The sequence below is a fragment of the Trichomycterus rosablanca genome, chromosome 22 (genome assembly GCF_030014385.1).
Source record: "Trichomycterus rosablanca isolate fTriRos1 chromosome 22, fTriRos1.hap1, whole genome shotgun sequence".
NCBI classification, from domain to species: Eukaryota; Metazoa; Chordata; class Actinopteri; order Siluriformes; family Trichomycteridae; genus Trichomycterus; species Trichomycterus rosablanca.
The window spans coordinates 10,920,654-10,941,820 of NC_086009.1; the positions used below are offsets into that span (position 1 = coordinate 10,920,654).

At 41.9% G+C, this 21,167-nt stretch overlaps 1 protein-coding gene across 4 annotated transcripts in view; it reads left to right on the forward strand.

The window, feature by feature from the left end:
* Window positions 1–21,167, forward strand: part of asphd1 (aspartate beta-hydroxylase domain containing 1) — a 60,361-nt gene that overhangs the window by 15,726 nt on the left and 23,468 nt on the right. For all 4 annotated transcript variants that reach the window (XM_062985088.1, XM_062985087.1, XM_062985089.1 and 1 more), the window contains exon 2: window positions 4,274–4,704. In XM_062985088.1, coding sequence (XP_062841158.1) covers window positions 4,294–4,704 — 411 coding nt within the window. In that variant the 5' untranslated portion in view covers window positions 4,274–4,293. The remainder of the gene's footprint in view (window positions 1–4,273; window positions 4,705–21,167) is intronic.

Below are 21,167 nucleotides of genomic sequence, written 5' to 3' on the forward strand. Positions count from 1 at the left end.
GTTAATGAGTTGTTCACTACAGAATCAACATCAATACAAACAGTAAAAATATCCAAATTTAGCCCAAGAAAAAAGCAGTTATGGCCTACATAGCTCATAGTTTTGACCACACATCCCAGTCATATTTTACAACACACCAACGTCCTTTAAGTTTGTCTGTGATTTCAGTAACCAGAGAAAAAAAATGCTTGTGTTAGGGTACCTGCGGCGTCTGGTGAACGCACCACCAGCTCCCAGCGTCGCAGGTGTTACAGAGCACAGAACAGCAAAGCTTTAAATAGGAGGCTGCCTAATTAGTGCAACGACCTGCAGCTGCACTCGCGCTATTTAAGTGAGCCTCGCATAGCTGTAGGCGTCGCACCTTCTCTCTTGTTTTCACACGCATGGCTGTGCAGTCGCACCCCTTTTTTCAGGGTCAGTTCGGTATCCCCGGGCATTACTAGAATGGTCGGGTGTGTATGTTGAAAGACAGAGGTAAATAGGGTTTTCTTTTCCAGGTAGGGAAAGATCGGTGCGACCCCGCGCAGTCCTCGCGCTGCTGTTCTGTTCCTCGCTTTTTGCCAGATCTCCTCTGTATCCGTTAGCTGGTGGCTAACGTTAGCCTAGCCGCCGGTACAGCGAAGAGATCTTATCCGCTAAATTAGGCGGACCCTTCAGTGCCAGCTTAGCCTAGTGGGCTAAGCGTTTGTTTGTGGCGCTGTCAGCGTCGGTTCGGATCCGCGCAGTAACCTTTTTGTGTTCTCTATTTTTTTCCCCTTAGCAGATCGGTTTCCTCCCAGCTCAGCGGTGCGAAGCTGGTGACAGCGCTGGTCCGAGAAACTCCGAAACTCTTGCCGGTTTCGGTTTTGGTTTCTCTTCTCCGTGTTTTGGGACCGTTTGTTCTCGGCGCCTTTTAAGCGCGAGACTTCCCCCTTTTCTCCAGCTAGTAGATAGCTCTGTGAGTACACGAACGCCTCGCACGCCGGCGATCCGGGTTCGTGACTCGCGGTATTGTGTTTATTTATATATTTTTCATTTTTGTCTTTTTCAGTTGCCTGCGGCGCCTGCGGCTTCAATCGGGGTTCTCCCGATTTGTTTTTTGTTATCCTTTTCCAATTTTGTGTTTTATAAAATATATATTGTTTATAACAAATAAATATATATATTTCTCTGCATTCTTGGGTCCTCCGCTTCTCCTTATAACAGCTTGTGCATTCTTTACAGATCCTCTTTAGGGCACTTGGTTGCAGTTTCAATTTGTTTGTTTTTTTGCATTGGAGACTCCTTTTGGGTAAACCGCTGGGAAAGCTTAGAGCATCTCTTTTTGTATTTTTCCAATTTTCTTTGAGAACTTTTTTTCTTCTTTTGGACAGCACGCAGAACAGGTATACTTTTGTTCTTTATACCAGTAGCTTTTTCTGTAAGTTATTTTAAGATATGCATTTTTGCACATGTAGGAGATTGTACTGTTCTTTTAATGCTCTGTTGGAGATCTGGAGGGGGTGTTTGTAATTATGTATAACCGTACTCCCTTAAATGCATTTGTATCTTTGTTTCTGTTTTGAAAGTTGTGATATTGCTTTAAGCTTTCCTCTGTCTTTTTTTCTTTTGTATCTCTCCTTTGTTCTTTTAAGATATTACTGATCTTACTAATATTACTAATCTGATATTACTAATATTACTAATCTTTTTTACCTCTCTGCTGATGCCTTGTGGGCCATTTTGACTAAAAACAAAAGTAATGCGTGTCACTGGAAAATCTAACTATTATGTTTTTTTGTTTTTTTAAGCTGTAATTAGCTTTCATTATAAAATAGTTAATAAGACAGTGCTGGTAAAACTGAAAAACTGTCATTACCATCACAGTGTCTTTACCATCACAAGTTGTGTGTTTGTAGTGGCATAATGCAGTAATGACAATTTTTACTTTTTTAGGGAAAAAATGTTAGGTCTTGGATTTGCTAATGCAAGTCAACAGCTAGTATTATATGCACTTTACATACATTCAAATAATGTAAACATTTCATTTTTTTGTTGGAAAATACTACTATCAACATAAATGCTAATGATGCTGAATACTCTATGATCAGGATGAACACAAGAATTTCTCACATTTCCAAAGACCATAATGGCATTCCTCTCTCATGGCTGACATATGCACTCCTGTCAGTGATTGCTTTCATTATTATAATATCAGCAAGTGTTACATTCAAAAAAGCCCCTACAGAAATCATAGGCTTTTGTGGTAATTACCGTAATGTTAGGAACAATAATACATTGCTAAAAACATGCCAAAGTTGTATAGATATGAACAGAAAAATTATGTTCTGTCTTTTTAAAAACAAAAATAAAAACACACATTGTGATTTTTAAATGAAGTATTTACGTTTTTATCATTTTACAGGAGCAGAGAAGTTTTAAAGTCTGGGTTGAGAACAATGCCAAAGTAGCAACGGACATTTTTGGAAAATGTGCCTGGGCTTAGATATTTACCTTGCCACCTTACCCCACAGCCCAGAAATATGAAGAATACAGGAGACTGTTGTCTCATGTAATACACAACCAGTACTTGCCAGAAATACCTGCATCTTCTTTAATGGTGCCGTAGATCTCTTGGCATCCTCCCAGACCTTTTCATCTTTTCATCAATTTTAGAGGGAGGTCCAAATTTTTGTAATGTCATTGTTGTGTACTATTATAAAACGGATAGTTCCGGTCCTAAAATCTGATTGGCTGAGCCGTGTTTGAAGCCGTTGTAAAATCCCTGATATACGCACACCTATGACTACCTCACATTATTCCATATTAATACGCCACTGAAAAGAAAAAGTACAAACTTGGTTGAACACTATTTTAACTCATGTACTATACATGGAAATGTCCAGATTAATATAAACAGTAATCCTAATCAGTAGTCCAAGAAATAGTGTAATAGTGTTTGTGGAGGAATGCTTATTGCAAATGTTATGTTCGCCCTCCGCTTTGCGTCGTGCCAAAACATCCTTCCCCGTGATAAAATCGCAGTAACGTACAGTCTCTCGTGGCTTATTGCTTTATTATACAACAGTTAGTTCCAACCTTACAATCTGATTGGTTGAGAAGCGTTCTAACTGTGCTGATATTCGTGATAACAGCACGGTCTTTTCACACCATAACTGTATTACTCCGCTACGCGTTGCCATTAATGACAAGCTTCATGCACACAAACGCGCACGCAGGCAAAACAGACTTTTTCCTGATTGCGTTTTAAATCCGTTGTCTGATATACAATCTAGCGCACTGTGTAGGGAACATAAATCAATTGTCTAATTCACTATCTAGTGCACAATGTAGTGAACATGAATCAATTGACTAATTCACTATCTAGTGCACTATGTAGGGAACATAAATCTGTGATCTGATACACAATCTAGTGCACTATGTAGGGAACATTAATGTGTTTGTAACGCGAACAGTTAGCTTAATAGCCTAGTTAGCAGCTCATAAAAGTTCTGTTATCACCCATATCCTTTGGTGTGTGCGAGAGGTTTTTTTATTTCTTTTTTTCCCTTCGGAGGTTCTTGCCTTCTTCTTCTTCTTGTTCTTCTTACCTCCCTGAAATGAGTTTTTGCAACTTGGGATGTCTGCTTTGTAGTGTTAAACTTTATATTCGTTATGGAACTACTTTTTGGCGGAAGGTATTGTCAATATTAAAGCATATTTATTATGAAATTCAGGGCTTCTTTGATTTATTTTCTTTATTTTGTAAAAACTGTTGTATAAAAGCAATAGAACACTTGAGGTTGTGTGAGGTCGACCTCGCCGTGATGATCTACGGCACTCGCCGTATTTGTGATAACACACTCCCTCTCGTGTTCTATTGCTTAATTTTATAACTTGTTGATGACATTCCATGGTATATGGAATGCCTTGGAATTCTTTTGTCCCATTCTCCTGGGTGATAAATTTCAACCTTTGATGCTTTGTAGGCTTTTTGTGTGGCTTTATATGCAACTAGGTAAATGTCAGAAAAATCTTACTAGAAAAGCTAAACTTTATGTTAGGTTACTTTACAGATAGTCTGAGAGATAATGATCTATTCCAGATCCCCAGATCACGTGCTTTGTGGCATTTATTCTGTAAGTTGTGCCACTGTGCCGCCCCAACATAACAGTTCTAACATTACAGTTTACTCACCCTAAACAATTTTTCGATCATCTTAACATGGCTTTTTTCATTCACATTTATTTTTATATACTTTCCAAACTTTTATTTTATGTCCCCCTGACTTACTTTTATTTACTTTTCTCCCCAGTTTCTCAGCCTATTGGCAGGATGCCGTGGTCTCTGGACCTGCTTCCTCTACCACCCTGTGTGGACTTGGGTGGGCCTCCTCTGAGTGGCCTGCTGTGGACCCTGCTTCTGCTCTTCCTGTGGTATTGCTACCGTGTTGGCTCGGAACCCTCATCCTGCTCAGCCAATTCCAGTTGCTCCACAGTGGCTCACCCCCCTAGTTGTTCTTCAGCTGGACCTGGATGCTCTCCCCCCAAAGCTTTCCCCACTATAGCTGTAGAAGAGGAGAAGAAAAACGAAGTAAAAAGTTATTTAACACCAGTGTGGAGTCATGCTCCATTTCCCACTCAGGTGGCAGCAGGAAGTAGAAAGTTATACACAGCCCTGCAGGAGTACGCCAAGAGGTACAGCTGGGCTGGCATGGGCCGCATCCACAAGGGCCTGCGCATCCAGGTATGACATAAAGTTTTATGAGATAAGTTTAGGGCTAATATGGACCTTATGATAGACATTATGACATGACATATAAAATAGCCAAATGTATGTGGACAATCTTACAAATAAGTTAAGGTGTTTTATCAGACCAGTTTCTAACAAATTTATAACATCAAGTAAATAAAGTTATATGCTTTTTACTTTATGACAACTTTATGCACTATCACTGCAAAGCAGGAGTTCAGGAACATATATGTAGGGAAGGAGAGCTGTCAACTCAAAAAATTTGGATGATTAACACATGTCTAATGTACAGGTGAAGAAGATGAAGGCTTAAATCTGATGTTTTTGTCAGGGATACAATGATATATTGAGAATACATTAATTTGGAAAAAAAATACATGCATTTTTCTCATACTGTTAACTGTAAGTTTTTTCTTACCCTTTTTACTTACTTCCTGCATCTACAGTGCTGTGAAAAGTATTTGGCCCTCCCCCTATTTGTTAAATATATATATATTTACCTAGACTTATGACAGACTTATATTGTCTGTATATACAGGGGTTGGACAAAATAACTGAAACACCTGGTTTTAGACCACAATAATTTATTAGTATGGTGTAGGGCCTCCTTTTGCGGCCAATACAGCGTCAATTCGTCTTGGAAATGACATATACAAGTCCTGCACAGTGGTCAGAGGGATTTTAAGCCATTCTTCTTGCAGGATAGTGGCCAGGTCACTACGTGATGCTGGTGGAGGAAAACGTTTCCTGACTCGCTTCTCCAAAACACCCCAAAGTGGCTCAATAATATTTAGATCTGGTGACTGTGCAGGCCATGGGAGATGTTCAACTTCACTTTCATGTTCATCAAACCAATCTTTCACCAGTCTTGCTGTGTGTATTGGTGCATTGTCATCCTGATACACGGCACCGCCTTCAGGATACAATGTTTGAACCATTGGATGCACATGGTCCTCCAGAATGGTTCGGTAGTCCTTGGCAGTGACGCGCCCATCTAGCACAAGTATTGGGCCAAGGGAATGCCATGATATGGCAGCCCAAACCATCACTGATCCACCCCCATGCTTCACTCTGGGCATGCAACAGTCTGGGTGGTACGCTTCTTTGGGGCTTCTGCACACCGTAACTCTCCCGGATGTGGGGAAAACAGTAAAGGTGGACTCATCAGAGAACAATACATGTTTCACATTGTCCACAGCCCAAGATTTGCGCTCCTTGCACCATTGAAACCGACGTTTGGCATTGGCACGAGTGACCAAAGGTTTGGCTATAGCAGCCCGGCCGTGTATATTGACCCTGTGGAGCTCCCGACGGACAGTTCTGGTGGAAACAGGAGAGTTGAGGTGCACATTTAATTCTGCCGTGATTTGGGCAGCCGTGGTTTTATGTTTTTTGGATAAAATCCGGGTTAGCACCCGAACATCCCTTTCAGACAGCTTCCTCTTGCGTCCACAGTTAATCCTGTTGGATGTGGTTTGTCCTTCTTGGTGGTATGCTGACATTACCCTGGATACCGTGGCTCTTGATACATCACAAAGACTTGCTGTCTTGGTCACAGATGCGCCAGCAAGACGTGCACCAACAATTTGTCCTCTTTTGAACTCTGGTATGTCACCCATAATGTTGTGTGCATTGCAATATTTTGAGCAAAACTGTGCTCTTACCCTGCTAATTGAACCTTCACACTCTGCTCTTACTGGTGCAATGTGCAATTAATGAAGATTGGCCACCAGACTGGTCCAATTTAGCCATGAAACCTCCCACACTAAAATGACAGGTGTTTCAGTTTCATTGTCCAACCCCTGTATATATATATATCCGGGAGAGTTACGGTGTGGAGAAGCCCCAAAGAAGCGTACCACCCAGACTGTTGCATGCCCAGAGTGAAGCATGGGGGTGGATCAGTGATGGTTTGGGCTGCCATATCATGGCATTCCCTTGGCCCAATACTTGTGCTAGATGGGCGCGTCACTGCCAAGGACTACCGAACCATTCTGGAGGACCATGTGCATCCAATGGTTCAAACATTGTATCCTGAAGGCAGTGCCGTGTATCAGGATGACAATGCACCAATACACACAGCAAGACTGATTGGTTTGATGAACATGAAAGTGAAGTTGAACATCTCCCATGGCCTGCACAGTCACCAGATCTAAATATTATTGAGCCACTTTGGGGTGTTTTGGAGAAGCGAGTCAGGAAACGTTTTCCTCCACCAGCATCACGTAGTGACCTGGCCACTATCCTGCAAGAAGAATGGCTTAAAATCCCTCTGACCACTGTGCAGGACTTGTATATGTCATTTCCAAGACGAATTGACGCTGTATTGGCCGCAAAAGGAGGCCCTACACCATACTAATAAATTATTGTGGTCTAAAACCAGGTGTTTCAGTTTCATTGTCCAACCCCTGTATATATATATATATATATATATATATATATATATATATATATATATATATATATATATATATATACACCGATCAGCCATAACATTAAACCACAAAGCAGGTATTATTTGGGTGTTGGATCATTTTCAGCACTGCAGTGACAATGACATGGTGGTTCATTCAAACTCCTTCAATACTCAACAAAGTATTAGTTTAAGGATGTATGTATTTATGCAACCAAATTATTGTAGGTTTTTACTCCCCCCAACAAATTTCAAAAATGTTTGTTTTCAATTGAATTATACAGATTTACAGGTCACATTAAGGGTGGAAAAAGTTCTGAAATGATTCATCTTTGTCTAAGTTTTTATTTTTATATTTTATATTAATTTTTGCTTATTTTTCAAGTTTAGTGGTACTTGACTTCAGTTGGTTCTGGGAGTGGCTTTGAGTTTAAAAAGAAATTGAGTTTTAAGGTATTTTTTCCCATAAAATGTATATGAAACGTAATTCTTTTTTACGATAAGCGTTTTAGATTTAAAAAAAAAAAAAAAAAGCTGATTTTCATTGTGTTTAAAAGTAAAACAGGGGACTTCTGGTCTAACAGGTGAGGTGATGGCAGCATAGAACGGTATTCTCCCGACAATAATAATTAAAATATCGCCCAATATAACTCGAATATTGCTTGAAAGCTGATAATGGACTTTTAATACAGCGGGTGAACAATAATTACGCAAAATTAGGAAGAAAAGTTTTGTACAAAGTAAAAAACACGATGAAGAAGAGGAACGCCAGCCGCTACAAACTAACAGCGACATGGAGGACGAACAGTTAAACACGGACTCTGAGCTAACGTGTGAAGCCAACTTGAACACAATTTTAAAGGAGCTTTGAGAATTCAGAAAGGATTTAAATCAGCAATTAAGTGGCATAAGAGACAATATAAATAAGATATACAAAAGAGTAGATGAAGCAGAGGAGCGAATTAATACTGCCAAGAACCGAATCTAGTTATCGGAGGATGTGTTGTCGGAGTTGGTGAAGCTGCAGGGGCAAATGGAGGCTAAACTGACTGATTTGGAGGGACGTTTGCGACGTGACAATATCAGAATACATGGGGTAAAAGAAGGAGCTCCATATCAGTGATAGCTTTTGTGGAGGAGTTAGTAATGAAAGGCTGGAGCTTCCTACATCTACAGCGCTGAACATTGAAAGAGCCCAGCGCTCTCACCCCGAAATCTCAGAATGAAACCCGACCAAGATCAATTGTGGTCAAGTTCGCAAGCTTCAGATTAAAGGAAAATGTGCTTAAAAGAGCCTGGCAGAAAAAAGGCTTTGAGTTCCAGGGGAAAAGGGTGAACTTGGACCATGATTATGCACCGGAGCTGCTGAGGAAGCAGAGGGAATATACCGAGACAAAAACTGTGCTCAAAGATCGAAGCATAAGATTCCAGATTCAACAGGAGGCAACAGCAGACATGGCAGAAAGGGAAATATCGGCAAAAGCCCACACTCCCTTTTGGACAAGATTAACCAACTGACCTGGCGATTCAGCGGTAATCGAGAAAACAGGAACGAAAAGTACAAAAGTTGTAATAGTAATACTCCAGACTTATAATCTATCTTATAATAATTTCACATAATGTTAAAGACTAATAATTTGAGAGAGGCTTAATTACAAAATTTGCTTTCAAGTAAGATGTTAAACATATGATGTGGATATTATTCAGGGCTAACGAAGGACAGATATGGAGTAGGGACACCACTCAATGACCACTTTGGACCTAAACATCAGCTTAAAAGCTGAGGAGGGCCCTCTTCCACTCTCAGGAGGAAGAGGTTTTCCCTCATTACTCTCATTCCAGCAGAGACATTAGGCAACAGGAAAGGCCTTAAAATTGGAAGTCATCTATTGTTATTTTGTTATTTTGGTCTGGTTAATGTCTTTATAACATCAGGGGTGTTGGATGCGAAGTAAGAATAGGTTTTTGGGGATCTCAAAACACTCAGTGCAAAGTATTAAGTCAATCAGAGTAATTACTTACAATGTAAATGGTTTGGAAAGTCCAGTTAAGAGGGGAAAAGTTTTGACAAAAAAAAAAAGTTTTGAGTGGATGTAGCTCTTCTCCAAGAGACTCATATGACTGATTTAGAACATAAAAAGCTAAGGAGATGGAGGTTTGCTCAATATTCATTCTTATGTGGGCAGGGTTTTAAAAGAGGAGTGGTGATTTTAATCTCTAGTAAGCTAAATTTTGAATGTGTGTATGAAAGAAAAGAATCGGTGGGGAGGATCGTAATAGTTAGAAGATACCTACAAGGCGTACTAGTCACTTTTCTGAATGTCTATGTTCCACTGGGATCTGAATGGAAATTTTACAAACAAATTTTTGAACTGCTAATTCAGGAGGCCCAGGAAATTCTAATTTGCGGGGGTGATTTTAATGTTAGACTTCAACCGACCCTAGATAGTTCAAAACCCTGCTATCCAGGAGGGCAGAAAATTATAAAAAATATTAAAATAATGATGAGGAAAGTAGGATTGTTAGATACATGGAGGGAAAGAAATCTGATAAAAAGGGATTATACTTTTTTTCCGCATGCGCATTCTGTCTACTCGAGACTTGACTACTTTTTCATTTTTCAGAATGATTTGTGTAGGGTAATGGATTGCCATATTAGGACTAGGGGTGGACGATATGGCCTTTAAATAATATGACAATATTTTTGTGATAACGATATTCACTAGTGATATATAAGAACACTTTCTTAAAAAGTTTATTTTAAAAACACTTTTGTGTTTTAAACGTTCTCAGATGGTAACCTGTGTATTCTATGTTCGTTCACTGACACAGTTTTTGGGCTCACATCATTCTCGGACTCACGTAGTGAGTTACAGTATTTTTGCACGTTTTGTCCGACCTTCTGTATCTGAAAAACTTCCACACTAGTGATGTAGCTCAGCTTTTAGGGACTAGTTTGTCCTCAGTACTAACTCCGGTACTACTCTCTGTCCATTATTTCACTGTTACGCGCTTGAGAGCGAGTGATGCGCGTTTGCTAACAATATCGTGATATGACAAAAACCATATCGAATTTACAACTATACCGGTATTATCGTGAACCATATTATATGGCCCACCCCTAATTAGGACCATGGATTTGTCAGACCATGCCCCAGTTTTTCTTGATTTGTTATTAGATTGTGAAGAGAAGAATACTATCTGGAAGCTAAATACAGGAATTTTAGGTCAAATGAGGCAACAAATACAGATGGATATTAAAGACTATCTTGATATAAATGACAATAGGGAAGTAGCTCCGCCAATTTTATGGGACGCATGCAAAGCAGTTCTTAGGGGTAAAATTATAGGGTGATCTTCCACAAACAAAGATACTATGAAGTAGGAGGAAAGTCGGCCCGACAACAAAATCTATGCAATACAAATTAAAAGATATACAACGATCATTTCAAACCATTTATAAAAATGTTTTATTGACACAATACAATTACCTAGTGTGGGGGACGAACAAAATGAGCTTTTAATTAGTGAAATAACAGAAGAAGAAATCAAAAAAGCAATATCAAACTTAAAACTCAATAAAGCAGCAGGATGGATTTCCCTCAGAATGGTATAAGGAAATGAAAGATTTGCTCACCCCGGTAATGAAGGAAACATTTAATTATGTTAAATAACTCCTCCATCTTGGAGAGAAGCAGTGATCTCTTTGATACCAAAAGAAGGTAAAGACTAATCTGAATGCGGAAGCTATAGACCAATAAGTGTACTAAACCAGGATTACAAAATTTTCACTCATATCTTAGCAAAAAGAACTGAAAAAATCCTCCCCCAGATCATAAGTTTAGACCAGACAGGTTTTATTCCACATAGGCAGACGCAGGACAATATTTGCCGTACTCTACATATGATCGAACAAACAACAGGGAAAAAACTTCAGGCAGTATTTTTGGGTCTTGATGCGGAAAATACCTTCGATCGAGTCAACTGGGAATTCTTATATAGAGTATTACAGAAATATGGATTCCATCAGACCTTTATTAAAACTATACAAGCATTGTACAAAGATCCAAGGGCAAGACTAGAAATTAAAGGAGGACATAAAGAGATGGAATTAATTAAGAGATGGGATTCTGGACTTAAAGTGATATCTAGAATATACAGAGGGCTTCGAAGGATGGCAAGTACCACTTACATAAAAAAAATGGGAGAGAGAAACAAACAGTAGCATCCCGGAGGAGGTCTGGACAAAATACTGTGAATTTCAATGGAGGATAACAAGGTCAGCTTCATGGAGAGTATTCGGATGGAAGAGCCTCAGTAGATGTTTTATTACTTCTGTTCAGAGGTCTCGTTACTCAGGCACATCCAGCTGCTGGAGGAACTGTGGCTCTCAGGAAGCTAATCACTACCATCTGTTTTGGGAAGACCAGATTGGCAAGAACTGGCAACTTTTTTTTGGTCTTCTGCACTCAACATCGACAAACACTCAAACAAACTATTTATTTGGAATATTAAGTGTAGCTGCTAGAAAAGCAATCATAAAGAAATGGCTTAACCCGGTCACACCATCCATAGAGAATTGGTATGATATAATTTATGAAATCTTTGTAATGGAAAGAATAACCTTTTCTATTAGGCTTCAGGATAATAAATTTCAGAAAATTTGGGAGAGGTGGAAAAAGTACATTTCCTTCGAAACGCCCCTCATTTGTTTAAATATGTTTTTGCTTTGATCTTTTATTTTATTTAGAAATTGCTGCTTTGTTTCTGTATCACCCCAAGTTTTAATTTTGAGTTTTGATTTTGAGTTTGTTAATAAAATGGTAAAAGTTGAATCACATTGTAAAGGAATCTGAACCATTATCATATGTGTAAACTGTCATGTTTTTATGTGATTCCAAATAAATAAATAAAAAATTTAAAAAAAGTAAAACAGTGAGGAAAATACAACTAAACACAGATGTAAGTGGATGTTTTCAATGTGGATTTGACGGTTATTTCACACAAATGCATATTCGTCTTATATTCGCAATTTCAAGCCAAGCGCTGAGCAAAGCGGCGATTTGTGCCAAAGCCCCCTTTGTTTTGCTGCACAAAGCATCACTCTACTACCACTATGTTTGACTGCTGGTATAATGTTCTCATGGTGGAATGTGGTGTTAGCTTCATACCATATGTAACAGGACTAATGTTACATTATCCCAATAAATCTTAGACCACCATGGTTCATTGGAGTCCCACAGACTTAGCAATGGCTTTGTAACTCTTTACAAAGTGAGATTTCAATAACTTTGTTTCACATGTGTATTTGCTGCTTTTTGAGGCTTTCTAGACTGCCTCAAATTGCCAGACAAGTTCTATTTGAGTGCTATTTAGATTTAACATGTCTGGCTTTGGCTAGTGAAATTGAACCCAATTGTTAATTTAATTTGGTAAACTGGTTGAGTTAGTAATTCGATTACTGATTTATTTGATTCACTTCTACACATACAGTGGTGTTCAAAAAAATAGCAGTGATTTTAAACAGTTAATAAAGCACAAAATCATTATAATAACTTTTATTTTCATAAATGCAAATGCACTGAAAATACTACACTTTCAATTCTAAATCAAAACATTAACAAAATTTAGTCAGTTTGTGTTCATCCTTTACAGAAAGTTAAGAAAAATGAATATTAGGCTGTTCAAAAAAATAGCAGTGCCAGCATTTTTCTTTAAAAACTCAAAAATGTTTGTATAAACTGAAAATGTTTAAGGTTTCACTTTACTTTATATTACTGCACTAATATTTAGTGGCATAACAATTGTTTCTGAGATCTGTGTTGCATGGAGTCAACCAACTTCTGGCACCTCTGAACAGGTATTCCAGTCCAGGATGATTAGTATACATTCCACAGTTCTTCTGCATTTTTGGGTTTTGCCTAAAAAAACGCGCTTTAGATGTCAGCCCACAAGTTCTCTATGGGATTGAAGTCAGGAAATTGTGCTGGCCACTCTATTACCTCAATCTTGTTTGTCTGTAACCAAGATGTTTTGGGTCATTGTCATGTTGAAACACTCATTTTAAGGACATTTCTTCTTCGACATAGGGCAACATGATCTCCTCAAGTATTCTGATATATTTAAATCATTATTCCTCGTATGTGATAAATAGGCATAACACCATGGTATGAAAAACATCCTCATATCATCATTTTGTACCACCATGCTTTACTGTCTTCACAGTGTACTTTGGCTTGAATTCAGTGCTCAGGGTCGTCTGGCATACTGTCTACGGCCACTATACCCAAAAAGAACAATTTTGCTTTCATCAGTCCACAAAATGTTGAGCCATTTCTCTTTGGACCAGTCAATGTGTTCCTTGGCAAATCTGAACCCATTCAGGTCATGTCTTTTTCATAACAACGGGACTTTGCAAGGAGTTCTTGCTGGTAAATTGGCTTCACTTAATCATCTTCTGTACTCACTGGTAACTTCAGATGTTCCTTGATCTTTCTGGAGGTGATCACTGGCTGAGTATTTGCCATTTTGGCTATACTTTGATCCATTCGAACGGTAGTTCCACGCTTCCATCTGCGTTTTTCAGGTTTTGGTTGTCACTTCAAGGCATTTGAGATCATTTTAGCTGAGCAGCCTATAATTTGCTGCATTTCTTTGTATGTTTTCCCCCATACAATCAACTTTTTAATCAAAGTACGCTGTTCATCAGAACAATGTCTGGAACAACCCATTTTGCCCAGTATTTCAGAAGGAAATGCGCTATGACCAACATGTGCAACATTTGCCACCCTCCTACATTAAATAAGGGCCAAAATTTACACCCGTTCTTCTGCAGAATGAATGATTTCACCAATTGAACTCCTCACTGCTATTATTTTGAACAACCCCCTTTCAATCAATGCTTCGATTACTCAGAATGAGTCCTAATGTCCTAATTGTTGGGTTTGTTTTGTTTTCATTACTCTACTACACTTACTTAAGTAAAACAGTGATTTATCAGGTTAATGATGTTGGACTGCTATTTTTTTGAACACCACTGTAGTAAATGAAATCATCGTTTATCAGCAGTTAGTGTTTACTTGGGTTATTTCTGTCTAAAATTAAAAGTAGCTTGATGATTTAAAACATATACAGTACAGGCCAAAAGTTTGGACACACCTTCTCATTCCTGTGGTTTTTCTTAATTTTTTTAAAATTTTCTACATTGTAGATTAATACTAAAGACGTCCAAACTATGAAGGAACACATATGGAATTATGTAGTAAACAAAAAAGTGTTAAACAAACCAGAATATGTTTTATATTTTAGATTCTTCAAAGTAGCCATATTTTGCTTTAATGACAGATTTGCACACTCTTTGAAATTTTCTCAACCAGCTTTATTAGGTTTCCACCTGGAATGGTTTTCAATGAATGTTTGTGCCTTGTCTAGAGTGAATTTTTGGAATTTGTTGCTTTTTTAATGTGTTTGAGACCATCAGTTGGGTTGTGCAGAGGTAGAGTTGGTAAAATATAAAACATATTCTGGTTTGTTTAACACTTTTTGGTTCACTACATAATTCTTCATAGTTTGGATGTCTTCAGTATTAATCTACAATGTAGAAAATAAAAATAATCAAGAAAAAACATTGAAGAGAAGGTGTGTCCAAACTTTTGGCTGGTGTGTCCAAACTTTTGGCCTGTACTGTAGGTGTGACAAACATACAACACTAGAAGTAATTGAAAAGGATGCAAATACTTGTGGGAATACAGTTACTGACTGACCCCCATTGACCAGATTTATTTTTTATTTCGTTGGTTATTAGGTTGTGTATGTTGTACTTACTGGTATGGTTTAATCAGGTTAGTGACAGGGTTAGTAGCTCTCCAAGCAAAAGCTAGTGTTCACTGATAAAAAAAACTAGATTGTACAGAGGGTTACAGTCAGTAAATGTATGACCACGAAGTTCATCTGTATGGTCGGTGTAGCTGGGACATTTTTAAAATGTAAAAAAGAAAATGTTTACTTGTTACTTTGTTAGCAAGCAAAACTGCAAGCAAGCAGGTTTGGTGAATTAATGATCTTAGCTTGTAATAAGCAGGGGTGACCATACATTCTCTTTTTCCCAGACATGTTCTCTTTTTTTGGATCTAAAAATGCATTCGGCCGGGATTTCTAAATCACCAAAATGTCCGGGTTTTGGGTTTTGCGCGTTTTTGCACCGATTTTACCTTTCTCTTTAGGTCCCAGCCTTTCGCACTTCTCTTATAAATGCCCAAGCACAAATGCAAATTTACAGACAAATTACAGAAACAAATTTCAGTGTTTTTGTCTTAGTTGGGATCCTTGGGAAGCAGAATGCATGACCTGCAATGGTGGCACATCTTCTTCTTGGCCTGTCTTCGTAGACGAAGATTCATGAGGGGGGATGTCCACGTCTACCGCAGGCATGCTGATGGCTGATAAGGCCTATCCGAGACAGGCAGGTTCTGCCACAGTGTCTGCAGACAAAGATCCGGGTGGGGTCAGGGGCGCTGATGGTCCTATTCTTTCGTTTGCTCCTTTTCTCTTCCAGGCCAGCTCTTCGGGCGTCCCCAAAGGACTGGACAGCTGTATGAACAGTCCTCCGCCAGTTTTCCCGGTCTGCGGCTAGGAGGGACCAGTGGGAAGGGCTGATGTTAGAGGCGATAAGGGAGGACTTGAGGAGGTCCTTGTAACGCTTCTTTGGGGCCCCCGAGCCTTGAGGAGCATGGTCTCTACACTGGTGATCTCTGCCTGCTTGAGGACCTCAACGTTGGTGACAAAGTCACTCCAGTGAGTGTTTAGAATAGAGCAGAGACACCGTTGATGGAAACGCTACAGAAGTCGCAGGTGTCGCTGATAGGTGACCCACGACTCCGAGCCATAGAGTAGTGTCGAAAGTACCACAGCTTGGTAGACTCTGACTTTGGTGCCTATCTTTAGGTCCTTGTTGTTCCACACCCTCTTGTAAAGCCTACCAAATGCCCTATTTGCTTTCGCCAGCCTCCATCTCCATGTCGATTGTGGCATCGGTGTGTTACGGGGCGGTGCCGCCACGTGTTGTGTTTTCCAGGTGTCAGTAACCACCTGGGTGGACTCAAAAGCAAATAGGGAAGTATTGGAGAAAGTGGGATTTGAACCAGGGTCGCTGGTGTGGAAGAGCAATGCTCTACCCAGTACTCTATGGGGAGTGTAAGGGTGCTTGTGACTATGTTGTTTCATTGGATACTTGGATCATTGGATACTTGTTATCCAATGATAGGGGATAATAATATAAATATAATAAAATATAATAATAAACAAATAAAATACAATGGTAGCAGGACAGAATATACCTGCCCAGACTACAACTGACCACGTAGATAAAAGGTAAAAGAAAGAAACCAGCCACGGGAGTGTAATAACCACAACTTAAATACTGGGTCTCGAACCCTTGCCACTGGTGTACTGAACAGCCGAAAGGCCGACGCTCTAACAACTGCGCCACCGGCTGAGCTAAGGAAAACGTAGAAAAAGGCGGGAAAATGGAAACAAAGGATGCCAAACAAACTTAGGACTAACAAAGGAAAACAACCTGGCAAGCTACCCACTGGCCTTTGGGTAGTCTTGTCGGAACTAAGATGGAAACCTCTGCAAAGGTGCGAGGAGGTAACTAAAGAAATAGCTTTTTAATATTTGTTTTTTTAAACTTTTTATAAACTACAAAGGAACATAGACAGGGCCAAGAGGGAATTGGTTCCCTACAAGGCGAGAAAAAGAGAAGGCAGTATAAAGGTTCTTTCAAAGAGATATACCAATTACCGGCGAGGTCTGGTTTCTATATGCAAACGCAAGACTCTGCGCCGAGTGAACTGGGCGAAGTCCTTATAAAGGCATTGCCCAGCTGATATCAATCAAGCTAAATATAGGGTGGAAGTTGTAGCCTGTAGGAAACTGGGTTGATGCGTCGAACTACTTTGAATGGTCCGACATATCGAGGAGCCAGTTTCCGGTTGCTAACCTTCAGGGGCAAGTCTTTAGCGCTTAACCACACCCGTTGGCCCGGGCGGAAGGATATCCCCATCCGTCTCTTCCGGTCTGCAGTGTTCTTACGCGAGGCCGTTTGGGCTACTAAGACAGCCCGAGCTCGTCGCCAGGTTGCCCTGCAACGGCGTACCATGCGGCTGGCTGACGAGGTAGCCAGCTGAGTTTCCTGTTCAGGGAACAGGGGAGGCCAATATCCAAACTGGCACTCAAAGGGGGACATGCCCAAAGAGGAGTGCCAGAGAGTATTGTGGGCATATTCCGCCCACAATAGGTGATCCGCCCAAGTGGAAGGACTGGCAGAAGCCAGACACCGCAAAGACTGCTCCAGATCTTGGTTCACCCTCTCAGTCTGCCCATTGGACTGGGGGTGAAACCCTGATGAGAGACTGACTGAGGCCCCTAGGGAGGTACAGAAGGCCTTCCAAAACTGGCTGGCGAACTGGGGACCCCTGTCTGAAACCAGGTCTGTGGGTATACCATGATACCGCACAACTTGGTGAAGAATGAGGTGAGCTGTTTCTTTGGCTGAGGGAAGTTTGGACAAGCCAATGAATCTGGCGGCCTTAGAGAACCTGTCTACCACCACCAAGATCACCGATAGGCCCCTGGATTTGGGCAGACCAGTGATGAAATCCAGAGACAGGTGCGACCATGGACGGTGGGGAATGGGTAACGGGTGTAGTAGCCCAGTGGGCCTGGCCCTGGAGTCTTTGTTACGTGCACAAGTTTCACATGCAGACACAAATTGCCGGACCTCCTGAGCCATATTAGGCCACCAAAATCGCCTTTGGATTAACTCCAGGGTACGTGTAGATCCTGGGTGTCATGCAAAGGAACTCGTATGTCCCCATTGCAACACCTGAGTTCGGACCGAGGTAGGGACATAAAGACAATGGGCAGGGCTCCCTCCAGGGTCGGGTTCTGCCAGAAGGGCCTTCCTGACCACTCCCTCAATTCCCCAACGCAGTGGTGCCATTATGCGTTCGGGGGGGAGAATGGGTGTGGCAGGTGGGGCTGGTGGTTCTTCCCACTGCCTGGAGAGGGCATCTGGTTTGGCGTTCTTGGTGCCTGGACGGTATGAGAGGGTGAAGTCAAAACGGCTGAAGAATAAGGCCCAGCGGGCCTGCCGGGGGTTCAGCCGTTTGGCTTCCTGGTTGTAAGAGAGGTTCTTGTGGTCCGTCCAGACCAAGAACGGATGCTTTGCCCCCTCCAGCCAGTGCCTCCATTCTTCGAGAGCCATTTTGAGCTCTCGATCTCCCACATCATAATTATGTTCTGTGGGCATTAGTCGATGGGAGAAGTAAGCGCATGGGTGGAGTTTCCTGTCAATGCCTGAGCGTTGAGAAAGAACGCCCCCCACGCCTACCTCAGAGGCATCGACCTCTACCAGAAAGGGGACGTCAGGGTCAGGGAGATGGAGAATAGGGGCAGACATCAGCCTGCGCTTAAGATCATCGAACGCTCTCTGTGCCTCGTCCGTCCAACGAAATGGCCCTGGTAATTTTCGGGTAAGGGCCGTCAGCGGTGCCGCCACTGAACCAAAACCCCTAACAAACCGCCGGTAAAAATTGGCGAAGCCCAAAAAACGTTGAACTAGCCGGAGAGAGGTAACAGATCAATGGCACAATCGAAAGACCGATGAGGGGGCAACACCTCAGTCTTTTGTTTACTAAAAACCTCTTGGAGGTCATGGTAGGTTGCTGGGACCTTGCTCAAATCAAATGGCTCCTGGGGGAGAATGCCAGGATTACACCTAAGGGCCAAACAGGACCCCTGACAATGTGGACCCCAGTGACGGATGGACTTGGAGAGCCAGTCGATTTGAGGATTGTGCCTGACTAACCAGGGGAACCCTAGGATGAGTGGCTTGTGACCCTGCTCCCCACAGTACATACATCGCCCCTCCTGGCGACGTTGCACAGCCTCTTCGGGAGTCAGGCGTGCACGTCCAATTTGCATGGGTTCGCCCCCCTCGGAGGTTACAGAAACTTGGGGGCGAATAGGATTCTACACAGGAGGTAAGGTTCATTGGGCCTTCTTACTAGCCCGACGACGCTCCCGTATGCGGTTATCGAGCCTGATAGTAACCTCATAAAGGTCCTCCAAAGAGGCAGGGGGATCCCTGGTGGCCAAGAGGTCTTTGAGGTCTTCATTAAGACCTTGTTGGTAAACGGCCATCAGGGCCTCCGAGTTCCAACCACTCTCTGCTGCCCATGTACGAAAGGAGATAGTATAATCTGCAACAGAGAGGGAGCCCTGCCGCATATTCAGAAGAGCAGAGGCAGCCTCAGCACCTCTTATGGGGCTGTCGAATGTACGTCTCATAGCTGCTGTAAAGTCAGCAACGGTGCTACAATCAGAGGACCCGCTTTCCCACAGTGCAGTGGCCCAGGTTAGAGCCCTATCTGTAAGGAGAGAGGGGCAACTTTAGCCCCTTCAGTGGGAAACCGAGTGGGTGCCTGTTGGAACACCAGAGAACACTGGAGCAAGAATCCTCTGCATCCACCTGGTTCACCACTGAACCTAACGGGTGCCGGTAGCATAACTTCTGGGCAGATAGGGAGAAGAGGCTGGGCAGGTGGGACAGGGGATGGAGCCTCATCCTTGGGGGGGTTGGTTAGCTGTTGAATGGCCAACGTTAGTTCTTGCATACGATGGGCCAATTGACTTAACGCCTCTTCATGCTTGCCCAACCGGGCCCCCTGAGCTGTTATGGCTTGCTGCAACACAGCCCTGTCTGCTGAGTCCATATCTGGCAGAGTCTTACTGTTACGGGGCGGTGCCGCCACGTGTTGTGTTTCCCAGGTGTCAGTAACCACCTGGGTGGACTCAAAAGCAAATAGGGAAGTATTGGAGAAAGTGGGATTTGAACCGGGGTCGCTGGTGTGGAAGAGTAATGCTCTACCCAGTACTCTATGGGGAGTGTGATAAAAGAAAGAAAAAAAATATATAATAATAAACAAATAAAATACAATGGTAGCAGGACAGAATATACCTGCCCAGACTACAACTGACCACGTAGATAAAAAGTAAAAGAAAGAAACCAGCCACGGGAGTGTAATAACCACAACTTAAATACTGGGTCTCGAACCCTTGCCGCTGGTGTACTGAACAGCCGAAAGGCCGACGCTCTAACAACTGCGCCACCGGCTGAGCTAAGAAAAACGTAGATTCTAGAACTTAGAAAGATCAAAGCCGAAAAAGGCGGGAAAATGGAAACAAAGGATGCCAAACAAACTTAGGACTAACAAAGGAAAACAATCTGGCAAGCTACCCACTGGCCGTTGGGTAGTCTTGTCGGAACTAAGATGGAAACCTCTGCAAAGGTGCGAGGAGGTAACTAAAGAAATAGCTTTTTAATATTTGTTTTTTTAAACTTTTTATAAACTACAAAGGAACATAGACAGGGCCAAGAGGGAACTGGTTCCCTACAAGGCGAGAAAAAGAGAAGGCAGTATAAAGGTTCTTTCAAAGAGATATACCAATTACCGGCGAGGTCTGGTTTCTATATGCAAACGCAAGACTCTGCGCCGAGTGAACTGGGCGAAGTCTTTATAAACGCATTGCCCAGCTGATATCAATCAAGCTAATTATCACTGGGTGCAGAGCGCGGTCTCCCTCTGGTGGCGGGAAGATGGCAGTGCGGGCGGCCCCTTACACGGTGAAGATGGTGCAGCCGAGGTAAGTGAAATGCTTCACAGATTTCAGCTCAGACTGGTTGATTTTAATGTGAGGGTGGTGGTACTGATGGTTAGGGGCAGGCTGGTGGAGAACCACGGTCTTTTGGAGGCTGATTTCAAGGCCGAAGAGTTGGGCTGCCTCAGCAAAGCAGGTCACAAGGCGCTGCATCGCACATTCGGTGTGGGCGACGAGAGCGTCGTCGTCAGCGAATAGGAGTTCGCGGATCAGCAGCTCCGTCAACTTGGTGTGGGCCAGCAGGCGTCTCAGGTTGAATAGGCAGCCATCGGTGCGATAGTGGATGTAAATTCCATCGTTTTCGTCCAGATCTCGCAGTGCC